Source organism: Canis aureus, chromosome 17 (assembly GCF_053574225.1).
Source record: "Canis aureus isolate CA01 chromosome 17, VMU_Caureus_v.1.0, whole genome shotgun sequence".
Lineage (NCBI taxonomy): Eukaryota > Metazoa > Chordata > Mammalia > Carnivora > Canidae > Canis > Canis aureus.
The window spans coordinates 2,361,098-2,382,695 of NC_135627.1; the positions used below are offsets into that span (position 1 = coordinate 2,361,098).

The following is a 21,598-nucleotide window of genomic DNA, read 5'->3' on the forward strand; positions in this document are numbered from 1 at the left end:
TTGTGGTTATCTCTTTATTGTCACATGGCATTAACAAAAAAAAACATCTGAAGGTGATGTGACAACTCAGATTCTAAACATTGTCTCAGTTATTTTCCTGATCCGTGGTTTTTCAAATTAAAGAAAAAACTGTTCCTACTAGAACGGCTTCTCATCTGTTGCAGGGACGTGACACTGTAAGTGGAAAAATAGATGGAGGACTAGGTGGCCACAGAGTAGGCTTTTGTCTTCAAGTGCTTTTCAGTACAAGACACTTTAATACCTTCTTCAGAACTTTATGACAGATAATACGGTAACCCAGTGTTTACACTTTAGCTTCAGTGAAGCTTAAAAACAAAGTTTCTTTGCCATTTATTGAGCAGAAAAAATAATTCACAGTGAGATTATTAGAAGTCTTCTGTATTTCCATATTCCTCTTTGGAAAGAATATTGGGGTCCCCCAGGAAGACATGGGTGGCCTGCTCAAGATCACTTTCACAGTCACCCTGAGTGTTACAGAAACTAGAATCCACAGGTGCCAGCACCAGCAGCAGTCTCAGCAGCCTAAAAATCTGATCCTGTCAGCTTTTTTTTTTTTGAAGACCGTTTTTTTTTTTTTGAAAGTTCAACAAACTAGACCCAATTTTGAACATCCTGTTGATTGATGTCTAATTTTTAAGTCCTGCCCAGTTTCAAAGATTATTTTCAGCTGGATATCAGAGCCAGTGAACGGAGAGCTTTTAGAAATGACCTCATAGCACATCCACAGGGTTCTCATCTTCCGAAATGGACAGAGGTGAATTTTGGGTCATGCATAGTCTGCATTCACCAATGTACATCACACTGAAGATGCTAAGTTTAAAAGTATACTTTTTTTTTAATTAGGCTAAACATATATGCTGTCATTACTGCCCCAGTTTTCATGCAAAATATGTTTTCAGAGTACTTTTGAATAATTTCTTTCAGATACTTTAAAACTTGGACTTCGGCCTAGTGTGTGGAGACTGCAGCTAAGATCGACATTTGTGCTGACACTATACCTAAGCTTGATGGGAGCACTGAGCATAGTGATCAAGGCCATGGACCAAAGGGTGAAACCTTGGCTCTTTAGAAAGTACTGTGCCAGGGGCGCCTGGGTGGTGTAGCCCGCTGAGTGACCCAACTCTTGCTTTCAGCTCAGGTTGTGACTCATGGGTCCTGAGATCAAGCCTCACATTGGGCTCTGCTCAGCAGGGGTTCTCTCCTTCTGCCCCTCCTGCACACTCTAAGATAAGTAAATCTTTACAAATAAATAAATAAACAGAAAAAGTGCCATGGCAGACCCAGAGCACCACTGGAATGGGGAGCTGCCCTGCCCCCTGCCAGCCTGCGGTCACACCCCTGAGCTACTGCCACTGACAGGAAGGTAAGGGGGGAGCTTAGTGTTAATATCTATTTCAACTTGGAACACAAAACTTTAAGGCTTAATAAGTTGATGGTATATTTTCACCAGGATTACTGTGTCAGCTCTTCAAACATCAAAATTGAAGCACACTCGAACAAGTAGGAAAAGCATGTGTGTAAAAAGGATTAAAAGACCTCAACCCCCTTTTGTCAGAAGTTCAGGTTTTAAACCGAGTCCACGTAATGATTCTTTATTCTAGTCTTTGACTTGGAAACCCACATGAGTTTGAGCTGCTCTGATACGCTTGCAAGTCTCCTCTGCTTATTAAACTATAAGGGGCTTGAGGAATCCAGACTTCTACAGGTCATATTCACCTTGCTCTCAGTAAACATTCCCTGCTTGTGGGACCCAGGACATTCAGCAGAAAACACCCAAGTGGAGCGGAGACCACCACCATCTGTCTCACTCATTTCCACGTGCTTTCGGGGCTAAAGTTCACTATAGATGGTTGTCTTGGTATGTAATATTCTATGACGTAGTGAGTTTGGTGACTTGTTAAAAGTTGTTTTTTTTGAATTAAGTAGTAAGTAAAGTTTCTGGAAAAACAGCTTTGAGGAACCTATGGACAGATAAGTTTCATAAAAATTGAGGACGAGGGACGCCTGGGTGTCTCAGTGGTTGAGCATGTGCTTTTTGGCTCAGGTCATGATCCCGGAGTTCTGGGATCGAATCCTGCATCAGGCTCCCTTCACCTATGTCTCTGCCTCTCTCTATGTGTCTCTCTCATGAATAAATAAAATCTTTTTAAAAATAAAATAAATAAAAAATAAAAATCGAGTTAGTACCATCTACTGGTTACGTGTTATTCAGCAGACCCAATCTGCTGCTTGGTTTTTTATGACCCGTAAACTAAGAATGATGGTTACCCCCTTAAAGGGGTTGAACAAAAATCAAAAGAATAATTATTTTGTGACAAGCTAAAATTATATAAAATTCTCATTTTAGTGTCCACGAATGAAATTTCACCGTAACGTAGCCATGCTGTAGTGTTTACATGTTGTCCGAGATTGCTCTCAGGCTGAGAGGACGGACCTGAGTAGTTGTGAGCGGAAGTGTGACCTGGAGAGTGTGCAGTCCTTAGCGTCCAGCCATTCATAGGGAAAGTGCCTGCTCTGGGATAAGTACGCCCCATTGCACCCTTCCAGCCAGTTTCTGCATTGAACAGTTTTTGCATTGAGCATTCTGCTCCAGAGCAGCCACTTAGCCATTCTCTAGTGTATGCAGAGGAGAATTAGGGAGTGGATGTTTGGCAGGGTAGACGATGAAGGTACATAAGTGGGGGTCTTGTTGGTGAGTGCCAGAATCAGGTATTAAGAGATCTTCTGCTTGAGAGGAGGATAAAAGCTGTTAAACTTTGTTGTGTACATTCAGTCTTTAGTGACAAGAGAAGGAATGTATGGTTGACCCTTTAACAATGGGGGTCTGAACTGTGTACCTCTATCCATACGTGGATTTTTTTATATATGTATATAAATATAGTACATACTATGGATGTGATTTTTCTTTTCTCTAGCTGACTTTATTGTAAGCATAGCGTATATAATACACATAGCACACAGAATGTATGTTACTCTTTGTATTACCAGTAAAGCTGCTTCTGGATGATAGTAGGCTCTCAGTACTTAAGTTTTGGGGAGTGAGCAGTTACATGTGGGTTTGTGACTGCACAGGGGTTTGTACCCCCAGCCCATCATTGTTCAAGGGTCTGCTCAAGTCAAAATCTCCCATAGCTTCCTGGGGGCAGAGATAGTGTGTGTCCCCATTTCTGGTAACACCATAGGAACAATGCCACAGTTACTAGCTCCCAGTTAATTCTTCCACAGCCACCATGTGTCCCAGATTCTGCCCCTACACCTTCTAGAATGTTTTGATCTCTCTTTTTGATCACTCTCACTTCTTGGCTTGTCCCGTCCTGCAAATGTATGTGCAGAACCAGCACCTATTCAGCCTGGCCCGTGACCGTCCATCCTTGCTTGGGCTGTACTGGGGAGCAAGGGGTATGAGTTGAGGTCCTTCTCTTGTTTAGGTTCGAAGATGATACTTGATGCTCTATGGAAACATATCGTGCAGTTGTGTGTGTACATGGGTGGGGCAGCCCTCACTTGGCCTGTCTCTGGTTTCAGCACGCAGCCCAGGTCAGCCCTGTAGTCTCCACAGAGTCTCCAGATGTTGGCACTGGTTTGTTGCTTATTTTTCTTTAAGATCTCTTTCCTTGGGAAAACAGTAAACTTGTTATTCTAATCCGAGTCCAGGGGATCCCTGGGTGGCGCAGCGGTTTAGCGCTTGCCTTTGGCCCAGGGCATGATCCTGGAGACCCGGGATCGAATCCCACGTCGGGCTACCTGTGCATGGAGCCTGCTTCTCCCTCTGCCTGTGTCTCTGCCTCTCTCTCTCTCTCACTGTGTGCCTGTCATAAATAAATTTAAAAAAAAAATTAAAAAAAAATAATCCGAGTCCAGTCTGGCATGCTGTTTCTGGATGGAAAGTGAAGCATTGAGGGTGTTTTGGAAATTCTCATCTTCCACGACTTGAGAATATTGGCTGCTCCTTAAACTTCTCTGTTGTCCTCGGTGACCTTTATGACCGCGGATGCCGTTTAAACCGTGTGTGCTGCTCATCATCCTTCTCTGATCTACCAAAGACTTCTGTTCCCTGTCAGCTTAGTTCTGTGTCCTCTGCTTTTGGAGACCAACTCTGTATTTCTGTATGAAGTGATCATTTTATAAACTGTGTGTGTGTTCCAGGTCTTCATGTTTCCAAATTTTGAAGAATTAGATTTTTTTTTTTTCATGTGGCTACCTATTATCCCGTCCACATTCTTGATAGAGTAGATCATTCTGGACAACTACCCTTGCGGTAGCCCCTGAAGATGAAATACACCATTTAAAAAGCTCATCCAGTCAAAAACTTAGTTTAGTGTTGGCATATCAATAGCATGATGATTTCAGAAACTGTAAGTGTATGATCATTTTAAATGTATGTAATTAATATAATTCACTCTGCCCAAACGTTGACATTTCCTTTCCATTTGATGTATGCAGCACAATAAAAATAAGGCCCAGTTGTAGAAGAATACTCCGAATTCATAGCCGTGAAATCAGAATGTCAGTCCTCATTAGTTCTGCACACAATTGCCTTATATTTTTTAAAAAAAATATTGTTGGTTTCTGGGATTCTCAAGTCTGGTTTCTTTTATATCTGCTCAAACTGAGTTTGGGCTTTCACCTTTCTTTCTTTGGAATATATAATATTTATTTGTCTCACGCTTTAAAGAGAAGAGACAAGTTTAGCAATTATCCACAAATAACACAGATTTTTCATTTCTGAGGATAGAGCTTTATGAGTGTGTGGGCTAGAGATGGGAGTATAGGGCTTACTGTTGTCTTCACAGGAAATCCCTGTGTCCCCCTAATGTGTGGTTTTTACTCTGAAGTGGCTTTTACATTAACATCGGCCTGGGAAGCAAGCGTCACACGTTGTGCATTGGTTATCGGTGACGCTGTAAGGCCTGTGTTGGTCGTGCCTGTGGCCTCGTGGCAGCACAGGCACAAGAGCCAGCCCCTGTCTGGTGCTTGCGTTCTCAGTGTATCAGCCTGTCTGTCTCTTTCACTGGTTTGCAGACTGACTTCAGGGCAGGCTATTTTTTCTTGTCTTTCAGGGGAATTTCAACAGGGAGTCACTTGTGTTCCTTTATTATTTCCTAATTGAGTTGTACGATGGTTCTTTCATATTCGTGTGGTCGGAATACTTCATGTTCTGCTGGCACTTCCTGCCGTAGGAGACCCCAACCATCACCTGTTAGAGTGGCCGGCCATCATGGGGTACTGGGCCCCCAGGGCCCTGTCAGGAGGCTCTGCTCAAGTAACATCTGTGCAGATGCTCTAAAAAGCCAGGGTGTCCGACCACTGCAGGCTTTCCTGAGGGCCAGCACACAACATAACATAGACACACACACACACACACACACACACACACACACACACAGACTGAGTTGCTCAGCCTTCCAGCCCGATGATCCAGTTATCTTCATGTCAGGGCATCCTAAACTTCCACTTACAGTGTCACGTGTTAGCACAAATCTGGCTTATCGGTGCGCTGCTTCTAGGAAGCCGATTGTCATGAATGCCATGGACAATTTCAGTACATGTTTGTTTGTTATGATTTTACTCAAGCTAAAGGAATGGATTATTACAATTATGCAGATAATATAGACCTCAGTTTCGGGTTAAGTCTGAAGTTGGCGTAAACTTAGGTTCTTCAGACTCACCTAAAAAAATGATTTTGAGAAGTTAAACAGGAAGATTCCTTTTTTAAACTTTAGTGTGTTGATTTTAAATGCCTATCTCCCGAATCTTGCTTAGTAATGAGATGTGCGTAAGAGCACAGTTAGTTATGCAGCCAGGATGAGGAGCTCCCCTGTAAGGGAGACCTGCTGTAAATCTGTATTCTCTTGCCATCCCCTTGAGATAGTCAGTCAGGTCTGCAGGAGCAGAGAGCAGGCGAGGATGCCGGCGGGGTGTAATTCTGTGTTTTTGTGTCACACAGCCTGAGAAATGCCAGTGGCCTGACGGCAGCAGACATTGCTCAAACCCAGGGTTTCCAAGAGTGCACCCAGTTTCTCTTGAACCTGCAGAATTGTCACCTGAGCCGTTTCTATGATAATGGCACCATAAATGGGGGCCATCAGAATATATTCCCTAATCACACTAGTGTTGGCGCAAATCGCAAGAGATGCTTGGAAGATCCAGAGCCCTTTGGAGTAAAGAAGGCTAGAACTGAAGGTGAGACACCTTTGTGGGCAGGAGGGGGGCGGACTCTGCTCCTTTCTGTAACGTGTGCTCTCTTTTACGGCTGGAGGCGCCTTCGAGAGGAGACCGTCATTTGGGTACTGTGCCGGAGGATCCTGGTGCAGTGGTGGTGGCACTTTCCCCGTATGGCCACTTGGAAGATGGGCCCTTTAACAAAAGGGGAGCGGCCAGGAGGGCCGTGTTGACAGCTCAGATGGAAATGTGTGTATATAACTGCACACCCAGGTTTTTCTGCCATGAAGTAGGAAGATTTTTCTCATTTTCTTGTACCTGCTTGAAATATAACTATTAAAAAATTCTGCCACTGTGCCTGATTTTTGTTTGTTTCCTGTGAATGTTCCCGAGCTTATGAATAATAACATTGCTGGTCTGGTAGCAAAACACAGTTTCACGTCTGGGCAGGGAGAGGTTGGCCAACGCTGCTCCACATGCACTGTGCTCTGGCCTCAGCTGGTCTCCACACCCCCAGTATAGCGTGTGTGTCACAGCGAGACCTGGGGTGTCCATGTGACGTGAGGATAAGTCTCGAAGGTAAGTTATTGATAAGTATTTTCCCACCTTATCTTCAGATAACTTCGGAGTTTGCAAACAGGGTCACCTAGTCACTCTCAGATGAAAACACACGTCCCCTTTGTGTAGAGAAAAAATACACCTGCATGTAAGATACCTCCTGAGACGAAGTAATCCCTTGATGAGAACACGGAGCAAACGTAGACTGGGGCACTGAGAGGTGGGAGTGAGATCACAAGCGCAGACAGGATTTGCTGAGCATAAGTACAAAGTTGTGCCCTCGGCTACACAAGGATAGTATGAGGAAAAGCTGAGCAGCTGGAGGTTTCAGGTGACCACACTTCATGGGGGTTGGTACATACTTCATGGGGGTCAGCATTATCCTCTTTCCAGTGCTGTACCTTTTCAGTTTAACATTTGCATCCGGATGAAAATGGGTTCTTGTTACTATAAAGGTGATAGAATTGTGTTACCTACTTTTTAAAATACTTTGTCACTATAAAAACTCGTGACTTTTGTAGGAATGAATGTATGAAGTCAAATATAGTTTACCAAATTTATACCTTTATAAATCGTATAATGGTGTGTGCTAGAATGATCATAAGCACAAACAGCGTGAAGGTATGTCTGTCCTTCAGAAGGGGTGTCCTTGATGGTGAAGTACTGTTCAGCATCGTCAGTTATTCATACCATGTTCCAATATATTTCTTTCTAATGTGTTTTAAAAGCCCTTTAAGAGCATCTACTTTTTAAAAATAGTGTCTTTTCGTCCATTTGGCACCTGGTTTAATCTGGAATCTTCCCTGTGCCTTCGTGTAGGAATCCTGCATGTGACCATGTCCACATGTGTTATAGCATAGATCTTAAATTCTTACCTGGTAGTGTAGGAAGGACTCAGAAGTGTACCAAAGAGGTTTTAAAACCAGTCTCTAAGGTTTCAGTTCAGTGGGGTTGACCATATCTCAGTGTTGAAGTGTCCAAAAAAGACTTTCCAAGGATTCCTCAAACTTGAATTTAAGTTTCTCAACCTTATTACTACACAGATTGGGCTTGAAGAATCCTACAGGTAGGTAGGGGTTGAGGGGATTTTACTCCCTCCAGACAAGGACTCCTTTTGGTTGACCAGCATATGAGAGATGGATATTTTGCCCATGAAACTTCTGTGCAGCTTTCCCAAATGGCCTGTTCCCACTGCTCAGCCTGGTGCCAGGTCAGAAGAGGAGGCAGCCAGAGCCTGGTGTTAAAGTCCTGCAGTCCCAAGGCTCACTCGCTCTGTCCACATGCAGAGCCTGTGAGAAATCCGGGCTCCTCACCGGAGGTGGTGACCGCACGGTCCCTGGAGCATGCGTGCGTGTGTGTCAGTTAATATTTGTGAGCACAGGTGCCCACCGCTGCCCGCTCCTTCCCTCTGGTGGAAAGCAAGTGTTTTCCATTTTACCATTACATACTTAGGCCATGAGTGGGGGTTGGGGCAGTCACCTCTTACTCAGGATTTTCCCCAGCTGCCTTGAGTTTTCTGAAGGAAGCTGTGTTTGCCTGTTACTTGCATTCTTGGATAGGGTTCTAGTATGCATTTCAAGACCTGCTGCTGTAGTGCACCTTCACTTAATTTCTGGCATCTCATTTTGATTTGCTATTTAAATGTGTGAGTCCAAGATTTTGCTAATTCTGAATTACTCATTTTGTAGGTAAGTTTTTGGTTCTCATGCCAGAGTATTTTTTTTCCTGATACATGCATATAAAATACTTTTGAATAACTTCACACATGAAAGTACTTAAAAGAGTTTAAAATTGTCTCTCCCTTCCTCCCCAGTACAAGGGGTCAGGAATCCTGTCTGGGCTGTATCAATGCATGGCTTGGACCTTAATAATGAAAATGTAGCCTGTCTCTGTACAACTTAAAATGTCACACTAGTGTTTTTAGTGTGCAATTTATGTTCACAAAAGCAGTTCTTTCCAGAAGTTTTTCTGGCTAAGCCAACTTTTAAAGTGTGTCTTGTGAAATTTATTTTTTAACTTTTTTTACATTGGAATCCCGAGTCTGAAAGTTTTCTGCTCTTCACAGAAAGTAGCCTCTGTCTCTGCTTTCAGTAAACTATTTTCAAATATTTTAAGATAATTGGCATGATTTTCCCTTGGAAAAGAGCTCAGCTTCACTCTGTACTGCTGGGCTGGAGGCTGCCCTGTGGGAGAAGGCTGTACCACAAGTGTGGTCCTGCTTGAAAGGCCCTTGTGCCACCATTCACAACAGTGTCCTATCCGCTCCTGCCAGAGCAGACTAGTCTGTGTGGCCGTGAACTCAAGCATCAAGTAAAATCCAGATGTTACTTAAGCGGTTGATTTTGATTAAAGATGATTTGGCATAAGATGGGGTTTTGTTCATCTGGCCCCCTCTCCACCCCACGTATCAACCGTTTGCTCGAATCGGAATGACTCGTCTCTGGGTGATGGCTGTCCTGTGACGGTTCAGGTGTGAGTCACAGTGCAGTTACTGTATGTCTGTGGTCCTTGGAAACTCGTCCAAATTACCAGGGAGGATGAGGGAGGAACGCCGGTCCCATCCGTGAGATAGAGCTCACTCGTGTAATCAGGAATTGTCTCGGGGGCAGCCCCTGAGTCTTGAGTGGGGAGAGGTAGTGTGAGCTACAGGCTGAGCCAGAAACCTAGTTTGTCATTGGAAACAGTTGCTGTAGGGAAGCAGGCTGTGTCGACACCAGGGCTCTTGTTAGATTGATGTCACGGTTTTCTTATTCAAGTAGGTGTATTAGTGATATTAGAGACTCATACATATTGCATAGGTATTTAATTCCTAAAAACACCTTTTAGGAAAGCTGTCTGCAGCATGACTCAGTTTGAAATTAGCAGTGAGGCGTTTCTCAGCACACTTTTCCCTAGAATGAACTTCTTGTTAAAGAATCTCCACTTTCTGTATGTACTGCACTATCGGTCCTGACCACCCTTGACCTAGGAGGAGGGAGACTCCTGTTAACTGATACATCGAAGTAGAGAATGAGATTCAGGAAATCCAGGGCCTCCCAGCAGTAAGTGTCTAATTTAGTTCCTTCTAGTTTAATTCCGTGTGTTACACACGTGACTTTGACTTTGGGTACAGTAAATGGTTTTAACTATTTGTCCGGATTAAGAGGACACTGCATGGGAATAACATTGCTTTGTCTCAGTCCCTGAAGATTTAGCACCATGTCACTCTGAATCTGAATGAATCACACTTAAGAACCAAGCACTTTCTTCAATTTCCACTGTTGGCTTGGTTTCAAACTTGAGTCCTCAGCAGTGTCACAGCTGTGGTGGGAGTCAGCCATCCTATGCCCCTCCCCTCTTGTGTCTCCAGAACAGAACAGCTGCTGCTCTGTGCCCTTGGCATCCCCAGTGCCCCACCCACAGGCCTGCTGCACTTGGGCCGTGGCCTGAGTTCAAGTCCTATGAAAGGTCACCTCATGGTAGAAACCGCCTTCACTCTGGCCTTAGGTACTGCTTTGATTTTAATAGAATCTTTAAAAAGTGATTTGGGTAAAATGTGCTTTATAAGTGGAGTAAAGAATAGTTCTGACTAATGAAGTCCAGTGGGAAGCCACCAGGAGGCATTTCCTTCCCGGCTCTTAGAGGGGAACTGAGGACTTCCCTGGTGGTCAGCATACTTGGGGCCCCTGGCCACCTCCCTCCAGGGTTGTGGTCAGCACTTGCGACCCTCCCCCCCCACTACCACCACCACACTGGCACACTAAAGATGAACAAAGGAAGGGGATGACTAATCCATGTCAGGAGCCCAGCCCCGCTGAAGTCCATCATGTGAACCTGCTGGCAGTGTGTGCGCATCAGATGGCTTCTGTGCACAATGTGTGGGGGTTAGCACCGTGCTAGCCAGCTGGCCCACTTACATCTTACACGTATGTGACCGGATAGATTGATTTTTGCCTTTTAAGAGAGTTCTCTGCCTTTAAAGTTAAGCCCGATGAAGCATTTTTCATAGGCACTAGGTAAAATTTTAGGTGTCCTTGGCAATTTGAAATCTTGTTTTGGGAGCACCTGGCTGGCTCAGTCGGCAGAGCCTACAACCCTTCATCACCAGTTCGTGAGTTCAAGCCCCACGTTGGGTGTAAGATTCACTTTTAAAAAGTAAATGTTTTTGTATACATGTTCTGTATGTCAGCACAAGTGGCATGCCCATTGTACAGTAAGTGTGTACCTTCCTGATGGCACAGCCTCTGTAATGTGTCATCTGGTTTCCAGAAGTGAAGTCCTACCTCTCCCATGTCTTTGGACTACTTGGTCTTAAAATAAAATATGCAGTTTTAGAATCTTTCTAAAAATTGGTTTTAAGGATCTTAGATGAAAGTACAAATGCAGATTTCTGTGTTCAGACAGTGGTCACACTTGGTTGCAACATTGCCTCTGTAGGAAGGAAGCTGGGAGGGTTTATTTTGAGCCAGTCCCAGGCGGTTTTCTGTCATACATATTCAGCATCTAATGTGTTCTAGAATCTCATCTCCTCAACAAATGCCTGCTTTGGCCAAGTAAAAGGTAAGCACATTTTTTAACAAAATGTTCTGTGATTTTTCGTTTTAGCTAAAATAAGTTTTCGTTTTAACAATAGGAAGATGGGAAGGGAAGGTGCTTCTTTTCCAAAGTGTAAATGGTATCAAAATTGGTAACTTGGAAAGAAGACATTTTGTTTTTCTGGACTGTGAGATCACCTTTCTCAGATGCAGTGTGGAATATTTCAGTGGTTCCTATGGCAAAGATGTATGGGTATGTGTGGGAGAAAGGTTGGATCCAATGTTCTTAAAATTCTCAGAGGCCAATATTAATCTCATGGTTTATAAAATACAGTTTTAAAAAGTAAATTGGCACCTTTAATACCTCCGTCTGGATAATTAAGCACTCCCTATATACAGGTGCTGAAATTACACAAGGTTCTGGGGCTGCCAGATTATGGCCAAGGAGTCAAAAACTTCTACAGATATCTTTTTTTTTTTTTTTAAGATTTTTATTTTATTTTATTCATGAGAGACACAGAGAGAAGCAGAGACACAGAGGGAGAAACAGGCTCCTCACAGGGAGCCCGATGCAGGACTCCATCCCTAGAACCTGGGATCAAACAACGCTGAGCCACCCAGGTGTCCCCCTTTGCAGATCTTTTAGGGCAACAATGCACTACAAAGATGGCCTATCTCTAGAGAAAGAAAATGCTGGGCTGACCACGTTGGCATATGCTTCCCACGTTAAAGAGATTCCTGACTACTAATATAAAGCCTTCAGTCTCTTTCTTCTTTATCCTGTTCTGTTAATGAGGAACTACCAGCATTAACGACCATCTATGAGATGGAGAGGTCTGGGTTAGTTCCTGGTGCGCTGCATGGGTCTCCTGAAGGGAGTCCTTCACGCTGTAAGACAACAGCCTTGTGCCCTGGCTCCTCCAGTGGCTCCAAAGTCCTTGGTCACCAGCTCTTCTGGCCCCCTAGTGGCAGGTCTGCCCTCGTTTCCAGTCCACTTTGTAGGCAGACTTCGCTGGAGGTGATCCTCCTGATTTTATTGCTGATTATTCTAGTTACTCAGCTTTTGTCTGCTTTCTGTGTTTGTACCTTTTCAGGCTAGAGAGAGGGCTTCATCTGTGGACACGGGCACACTTCTAGGCACTGGGCTTAGGGGATGAGAATATAAACTCCTCTGCTCTCATGAAGCACTTTTTTATTTGTCCTCTGTCTTTTTGGTGTTTTTTAACCTTTACTTATCAGAGACGTGAAGTTGCACATTAGCCTAGTTGTCACCTTCTCTGAGGAACACTGGCATCTTACAAGTATGAAATCTGAAAGCTGTGTTGTATCCCACTGGAGTGAGTCTCCCTTTCTGTTCACAGAGGCACCCGTGGCTTTGCCATGCTAGTGTGCCACTTCTCCGCATACTACCCGATTACCTGCCTGGCTTACCAGGCAGAGGAGAAAAAGGAGGAGAACCTGACCCATGCTGACTGAGGCACCTCATCTCTGAAGTGACTGGGCTTTCTCTGAAGGTGATGAGTGAGGACTTTGTCAGCTGGCACCCAGAGTGCTCCCTCCCACCCCTCCTTACAGCAGCTTATTTGCCACGACTCATTGAAAGTACATGGTTCACAGTGAAGCTAGCGCCTTGCCCGTCACTGATGTGGGGCCTGTGGAGGAATCAGGAGAGCTCTGAGAGGGAAAGACTGAAACCCATGGCTTAATGCCTCTGGCTTAAAAGCACCTGTCTTGTAGAGTGCTTTTGGCCTGGTACCTGTGCAGACCAGCTACACGAATCACACCGTCCTGTTTCTCCCACATACTAATCCAGAATTTGTGCTTCTCTTTCATTAAGACCATACATTATTAGCTTTGGTCTCCATAGTTTGGGGTGAGGCTTAGTAATAGTCTGGAACTGGCACACTCATTCCTCTTACGTATATCGAAAATAACTCGTGCCTCTAAAATTAGAAGTAATTAAAGCTGCAGAGTTCATGTCTGTTTTTAAATGTTTATTGGAAAGATATAGCACCGAAAGTTGTTATTTGTGTTCTATATATCCCTTGACCCAGAAATAATTCTCAGTATTTATCTGAGCTGAGTAAAGAACCGGAAATGTACAGAAAGGTGTGTTTATAAGGATGTTGATTATGATATTCACGACGGGAAAGAAAAGCCAGACAGTGGTGGGGAGTTTTGTGGGGGTAAGTTATAATGCAGCCATACAGTGGATTATTAGTAAACTTAAAAGATTTCTTTTGATGGGATCCCTGGGTGGCGCAGCGGTTTGGCGCCTGCCTTTGGCCTAGGGCGCGATCCTGGAGACCCAGGATCGATTCCCACGTCGGGCTCCCGGTGCATGGAGCCTGCTTCTCTCTGCCTGTGTCTCTGCCTCTCTTTCTCTCTCTGTGACTATCATAAATAAATTTTAAAAAAAAATTTAAAAAAAATAGATTTCTTTTGAACTTAGCTGACACGCTGCATTCATGCCATGGTAGATGAAGAAAAGCAAGACATGGACATGATGTGGGAGTCCATTTTTGTGATAGCGTATGCTTATTAAAACTAGAAAGCTCTGTGTCAAGTGGGAGTGGCTGCTCGGAGAAGGGGAGATTCCTAAGAAAAGTGCACAGGGTCATGTTTCCACACAGCAAATGTGATTCTTGCAGGAAGGATTAAATGTGCATGTTTGTTTTTCTGTAACAGTCATAAAAAATGATCGTATTTTGAGGAATGTGAAAATACAACCTCAACTCCAAAGACCTCAGAACGAAGACTTTAATGCTTGTTTCCAGAGTTATCATCCCTTGGTACACGGGCCTGCACCTCTCCAGGACAGCATTGAGTCTTGGCTTTTACCTTATTTTCTGCTACTGAAGTTAGTGTTTTTTTTTTTTTTTTAATTTGAGGATAGTTTTAATGGTATTCATGTTATTCAAGAATTGTATTATTATTTCTTTACGAGAAGCAACTGAAGGAACATTTGGGGACATAACAGAGTACCCTGAACCTAAAGTCATATTTAGAGACCTCTCTGGGTTGTCTGTCATTTTGTCCAAGGAACAACCATAAAGGAGAATTTGTGCCATCAAGTATAAGTGTCCAAAATCCCATGGCTTCTCATTGAAACTGCACGCTTCAGGAAATATGTTTTATTGTGGAAAGTATGTTTTCTGGGAGTGTACTTAATGTGTTAGTAATCTGATTATTAAGTTGTCTTGATGGTTCAGGAGCATTAGTTGTTCCTGAGGAGAAAGGAGTGACAATCGGCTGTCTTAAAAGCTTGTGGGTGCTGGGGTCTAAACTTGCCTTTGTGTTCTATGCAGCTCAGAGTCTGGGTCCCTGCATGCCGCTGGGGAACAGCGATGTGGAAGATGAAGCTGACAAAATGCTGGTCGACAGAGAGTTTGCTGCTGTCACAGGTGGGAGTGGACAGTTCTCTGTTAGCCACGGCAGCCCCATGGTCGAAGACGCCAAACGGCAGGAGGGGGGTTCTGTTGGACCCAAAGAAATAGAAATATATACTGTTTCGGCAATGCAGACCCCTTGTCGTTGCAAGAACCAGTATGCGTATTATTTCTAACATAAGCTCTCCCGACGTTTGCACTGCTGTCGGCGTTTTAAAGAATGTCATACTACGGTTTGCATATCGTGGGCAAGTTTGTAGATACAGTGATACGTGTTTTGGGTGTATTCTATAAATATGAAAAGTTGAAGTGCAATCTTCCTATTTTGGTTTGAAGCTTCTGCTTAACGTGCCTTGTTTAATTTCAATGAGGTTTCGCATGCTTACTTTTCTGACATGTGACCTTTGGGTGAATACACCAGAGAGACCTCTCCTGCTGGGAGTTCCAGCGTGGCGCGCAGCAAGAAGGATGACTTGCTGCAGGCGTGGAGGACTGGGGAGTGCTGTAGCCCTGACACGTGGCCAGTCTCGTCTGCGTGGAGCCTCTCGCACGCGCTCCCGGTCTCTGTGGTTTCTGAGGCATCGGCTCCGAGTCTGGCCGAACGCGGAGCACCGCGTCTCACGAGACACGTTTTACATGCTCGAAGTGTTCATATACTCAAACAGCTGGTAGTCATCTTCAGTGTTGAAAGTCAAAGGCTCTGTTTCTCTTAGCATTTAGAATCTCTGAAGACTTTTCCTTTGAGTTAACGCTTTTCTCTGTCATTCTTTTCTTTAGGTGACCGCGAAAACATCTTAGCCACTTTCTTACTGTGTTAATATATATAGAAATAGGTACTGGGTTTTTTTAAGGTTTTATTATAATGTCTCTATGCTAAATTCTTCACTGGGATAAGAGATTATGCGTCATGTTTCCCTGACATACATGAAAAAATCATTCTATTTACTAAAATGAAAGGAAAATGTGTACATCTTTCTAGAAGCTACAGGGTTGTTACAGGTGGAGTTGTCGTTTTGCCAAATAATTCAATGGTAGGTTTTCTAAGGGAAATTCTGATTAGATAGTACATTTAAAGATTTTGGCTAAAGACCAATGATAAAACTCAAAGGTTTTCAAAAATACATGACATTGCTACCTGCTTTTAAAAAGGCAGAAGTAATCATTCTTTAATCTTCAAGCATTCCCTGTGTTTTCAGGCTAAATTTAATAGCGAGCTTGGACATCACATTGAAAAGGCCACACTTTTATTTCAAGCCCAGCTCATCCTGTATAAGAGGTACCACATTTCCTGTCGCCTCATGTACAACACTGTCCGCCTGTGTGCACAAAATGTGCTAAACTCCTGGGGGCAGGTGGTGCACGGGAGCATGGGCCCTGCCGGCACCTGGGGCCAGGAATGAGGATGGTGCTGGAGGCAGCCGGCAGGTCGCAGTCTCAGCCAGGTGGGGTCATGGCATAGCCAGTCTCTAGGATGCCCGCCATTCTCATGCTCAGTCTTATTAAATTTTTCCATAACAACATGAGGTTATCAAATAGCCTTGATTTTGAGATTATGTAACAACACTAGCTCACACCCCTGAGCACTAATGAGCACTAATGAGAAACCACACTCACACAAACACACACAGTGAAAGCGAAATGGAAACGGAGTCTAGGTAACTCCGGTTCCTGAGGCCATGCTCCTGGACCTTTCCAGGTCCAATCCTCTGGGAATGTCATTTCCATGTCTATTAATAGTATACGATTATTTGTCTTAATAACTGTCAAAGTTACCATCACAGTTATGAATTTTACCACCCAGGAAACATTGTTGATGCTTTATTTTTGAGAAAAAATTGATATAATTGTTTCTTTTCTATTCTGCTTCATGTTTGGTTCTTGAACTACTTGTTCTCGAGCCTTGAATTTTAACTCAATAGAAGAGCTGTCCTTTAATTTGGAAAAAAAAATAATCCCTTATCCTCTGAAGAATTTATAGCAGCTATTAAACTATGATTATCACTTAAGTTGACAGAAAAATGGATGATTAATGGAATGTGTAGAAGGTGTTTTTGTTCATTGAACAAGCCGTGATTTTTTGTTGGCAGGAAGATTTGCGGGACACACAGAAACCTATGTCCAAGTGCAAATCAGAGGCACATAGATGGTGACGCGGAAAGTAAGCCCTTCCGGGGGAGGGCCACACTGTGTGTCAGGGTGATTGGGGTGCAGAAACATGTCCTCATTTCATCGGTCGTGGGACTCCCTCTTCCGTATTTAATATCATACCTTGCTTTAACAGCGCAGAACATGAGATAAAATTCCGTATTACCAAGCAAGACATAATTCTCAATCATCCTTTGTACTGTTGTGTGAATTCCTGTGAACATGAATAGTGAACCCCAAGTTTCCTTATACAGAAAGATACCTTGTGATCGCTGTCTCCATGGGCCCAGGTGTGTTGTGATCACCCCTTTCTTCCCCCCATAAGACATCCTCCTCTTGACGGATGTCCACATACACAGATTAAACAAGCAACATTTTTCCAACATAAGTGATTTTTAATGTAGCCTAATCAGGTGCGCCTCGGACATCGTAGTCCCTGTCCTTGCAAACTCAGAAGACTGTCCCAGAGCTGGTGCCATTGTGCTGCTGGCCCCAGGCGGCCCGCGTGAGAAGGCATAGGGCTCCCAGCCGGGCCGCACGAATGCCGCTAAAAGCTGAACTTCGGCGTCCACGTGCCTCCCCGGACCCCGCGTCAGGGGCTACCTATCCTTCTCCCTTTTCTTAAGAGCTGGAGAGGTGTGGGGTTTTTATCTTAACTCTATGGAAGACCTCACACTTTGTTCTGCTGGACTTTTTCATGGGTGATTTTTAAAACTTCTTCCTGAACATAGTCTTAAGAGGAGAGCACTTTTTTGCTCTTCGGGTTTTTCTGACAGCTGTCTGGGACTGTTGGTATTTTTCACGCCGCATAGTTGTCAGCTTAGGTGCTCCTGAAAGTCATAAATGTTTCCTGTCTTACGGGGCAAATGCTGCTGTTGGGTTCTATTTTTAAATCTGCCTATGCACAGTTTTTTACTTCCAGAAAAGGAACTGGTTTGCTTAAAAAAACAAAAAACAAAAAACAAGAGAAGCTAAATAAATCCTTTAAAATTGTAGCAGCGATGAAACATTAGTCTCTCTTCCCCCTCTGGTTCTGAATTTTGGTGACAGGTGTATTTCTTAATGCAGATATGAAAAACAGTAGCTCCATGTCGGATACACTGACAAATGGATGTGTCATCAATGGACATTTGGACTTCCCCTCTGCGACACAGCTCAATGCAACGGAGAGCCCGAATGACCAGTGCTTATCAGAATCTAATGGAATTAGCAATGGATTAGTTCCAGGACGGCCTTTTCCAAGTAGCCAGGGTTCTGTTTGTGTTAACGGTACCGAGGAACCAGAAAAGACCATGAGTGCTAACGCCGAGATGTGCGGCTCTCTGCACCTGAATGGGAGCCCCAGTAGCTGCGTAGCTAGTAGACCTTCCTGGGTGGAGGACATTGAGGAGAATCTGCACTACGGGCATTACCATGGGTTTGGGGACACTGCTGAAAGCATCCCTGAGCTTCATAGTGTGGTGGAGCAGCCCAGCTCCGTCAAGGGCGTAGAGAGACACGGCAGTGCCATCCTGGGGGCCATGCACCTCTACCACGGCTCGTAGAGACGGATGGCCTGGCTGGGTCTGGACACACTCCTCCCTCCTGTAGCCAACTCAGAATACTCATGTAGCATCAATTTGAGGGAATGCCACAACTTGTACTACTTTTTTTATACTTAAGCTTTCTGGAAAAGTAAGCTTTTATTTGAAAAGTTCCTTGAGAGTCCTGTGGTATGCACAAGTAGGGCTGATTTCCTGCACAGGTGTTTCTTCTATGAGATGGCGAGCCTCTTTCCAAATTCTTTTGGCTGCCAGCTTCGGTGTTCTCTTTTGAATACCATCACCACAAAATGCCGTTTCTCCTTTTGTCAAGTAAAATTGCATCAGATCAAGATAAATTAGAGGCAGTAAGAGAGGTGCCTGCAGATTCAACTCCTTGCACGTAGTCATTTTGAAAAGCTTGCTTTTACTTTGTCCTGTAGGCTTTATGACAGAAGACAGCTATCTCCCTATGCAAAGTATAGCCTTACAAAGATTTCTTGACAAAAAGAACATTTGTCTTTTTCGAAATCTTTTCATTGACACTTTGCAACTTGCTGTGCAGTGAAGTCTTATCTCCCGGCCCACATGATGGTGTGGGGGTACAAGTGGCCCCTGGAATGATGTAGCTCCCCGCCCTGGGTTTCATTGAAAACATATGCCACCTGGGACTGACTTCCAGCTTGTCGTGATTTTATTCCACATTTCCTGCTTTCTCTCTACGGTTTTTACCACAGATAATGGTTTCCCTTATACGTAGTGGAAATTACTATTTGTAGGAACTGTTGGGTCAGAATATTTAACTGACTATTTTGACTTATATTTTCTTCTTTTCCTTGTTTTTGTTTTTTGGGGTTTTCTGCTTTAAAATGTATACCACTATGTATATCCAGTCCACTGAGAGAATTTTGGATCTCTCTTAATAAAACTGCACTAAGTTTATGATTTTATAGAAATTAGCTTTTGTTTAGGCAACTAGTGGTTACACTGTGCAAATATTGTAATGAATTTTTACTTTTCTGATTTTTGTAATAAAAATTGGTGAAGATAGAGAAAATGTCAAATGAACAAGCCAATGTTCTGAGTGCTACTAACATGTGTTTTTAAACTGTACTTTACAAATTGAATTAAAAAAGTCTCACACTCGATTTGTGCCCAGGCTGTGCTTTCTTTCCAGGATAGGAGGTAGGAGTGTCCATGCAGGGGCAGGAAGGGAGGTACAAGTGGAGTATTGCCTGTTATTTTACTTGTAAGATTTTACTTTACTCCTCTGATCCTGCCCCTGTTATTTATTTATTTATTTATTTATTTATTTATTTATTTATTTGGCACTGCCCCTGTAATTTCTGGTCACTTTTGATTTATTAATATACATACTCTAGTCCTATGGATACTTTTCTCTTGGGGGGTATAAACTGCTCTAAGCTAGCAGCATTGTCCCTGCATGCTTATTTTCATAAATGTTAACAGCCATAATTTACTAAACTTTGGGCCAGCAGACACTGCTGAACGTAAGACTTTTAAAACTGTAAGTTATGGTTAGTAAATGGCAACAAACGACTCATTCTGGCATGCCTTCGTACGTTATTTAAAGCACTAGATTCTTTAGGCAAAACTTATTATAAAGCTTAACAGACCAAAATGAGGGAATATTAGGCTTTGGAAGTGTCACAGAAAGTGCTAGAGACTGAAAACAGAAGCCTGAATACACTTGTTGCCGCGTCACTGCCGCCTAATCCGTGCCCATAAGAGGCATCAGTAATCGAGCTCTGAACCCAGATGGCCTCGGCCACCTTTCTGAGAAACTGCTCTGAGAAGCCACACAAGTTGCTCTAGTGTGCAAGAGAGATGAGACTCAGTGCCATCTCCTGCTTGGACTAGTCTTGAATGTATTTCAGAGACTGCATAGTGAGTTAATATTTGCCAAGAAACGTTACAGGAATCTCTTAAGATGCACTAAGGATCAGACATTCATTTAGTCTTGGGAGTTGTTGGATAGAATATGACTGCTACTCAGGATAAACCTGCCATATAGAACCTAGATTAGCAACAGCCACACTTGATGGTGATGAATGCACAGTTTGCTAGTCTTGTTCAGAGGCCTTTGATGTGAGCACATTACATTCCCATTTAGAGATCATAAGGAAATTGTTAAAGTAGAATTCTATTGTGCAGTGATAAATTAAGGGCATCCTAAACTATTTTAATAGTTTCCTGGTTCTTAACTTTTTTGGTCTTAACCTTTTAGGTGCTTGTATACTTAAAGAGTAGTGGCAAACAATTGGAAAATTAAACTTTAAAAAGTCCATTCATTGACAGTAACACCAAAACCATAATATGCCTAGGAATATACCTTAAAAGATGTTCCAAACCTCTACACTGAAAACTGCAAAACAGTTAAGAGAGAAAGTTTAAATGTTTTGGGGGTTGAGAAAACCTATTTGCAGATGACATGATACTACATAGAGAAAACCCTAAGGACTCCACCAAAAAAACTATTAGAACTGATGAATGAATTCAGTAAAGCTTCAGGATACAAAATTAGTATGCAGAAATCTGTTGCACTTTTATACACTAATGGAGTAGCAAAAGAGAAATTAAGTAATCTAATTTACAATTGCACCAAAAATAATAAAGTACCTAGGAATAAACTTAACCAAGGAGATGAAAGCTCTTTACTCTGAAAACTATAAAATGGTGATGAAAGAAATTGAAGATGACACAAATGTAAAGACATTCCATGCTGGTGGATCAGAAGAACAAATCTTGCTAAAATGTCCATACTACACAAAGCAATCAATGGATTTAATGCAATCCCTATCAAAATACTAACAGCATTTTTCACAGAACTAGAACAAATAATACTAAAATTTGTTTGGAATCAGAAAAAAACTTCAAATCGCAGACGTGATCTTAAAAAGAACAAAACTAAGAATATCACAATCCCAAATTTCAAGGTATACTACAGAGCTGTAGTCATCAAAATAATATGGTACTGGTACAAAAATAGACACGGATCAATGGGACAGTATAGAGAACCCAGAAATGGACCCATGCTTATGTTATCTACCAACAGAGGAGGCAAGAATATACAGTGGGGAAAAGTCACTTCAAACAATGGTGTTGGGAAAAACTGGAATACTTTTTCCCAGCATACCCAAAAATAAACTCAAAATGGATTGAAGACCTGAATCTGAGACCTGAAATAATAAAACTCCTGGAAGAAAACAAAGGTGGTGATTTCTTTGACATTGGCCATGGAAACGTTTTTCTAGGTATGTCTCCTCAG

At 43.0% G+C, this 21,598-nt stretch overlaps 1 protein-coding gene across 1 annotated transcript in view; it reads left to right on the forward strand.

The window, feature by feature from the left end:
- The window catches only part of ANKRD10 (ankyrin repeat domain 10), a 32,852-nt gene extending 13,395 nt beyond the window's left edge, over positions 1 to 19,457 (forward strand). Inside the window, exons 4-6 of the mRNA XM_077854942.1 lie at positions 5,969 to 6,204; positions 14,564 to 14,659; positions 17,858 to 19,457. Of these exons, the coding sequence (XP_077711068.1) occupies positions 5,969 to 6,204; positions 14,564 to 14,659; positions 17,858 to 18,333 (808 nt within the window). The 3' untranslated portion in view covers positions 18,334 to 19,457. The remainder of the gene's footprint in view (positions 1 to 5,968; positions 6,205 to 14,563; positions 14,660 to 17,857) is intronic.
- Positions 19,458 to 21,598: the final 2,141 nt, after the last annotated feature.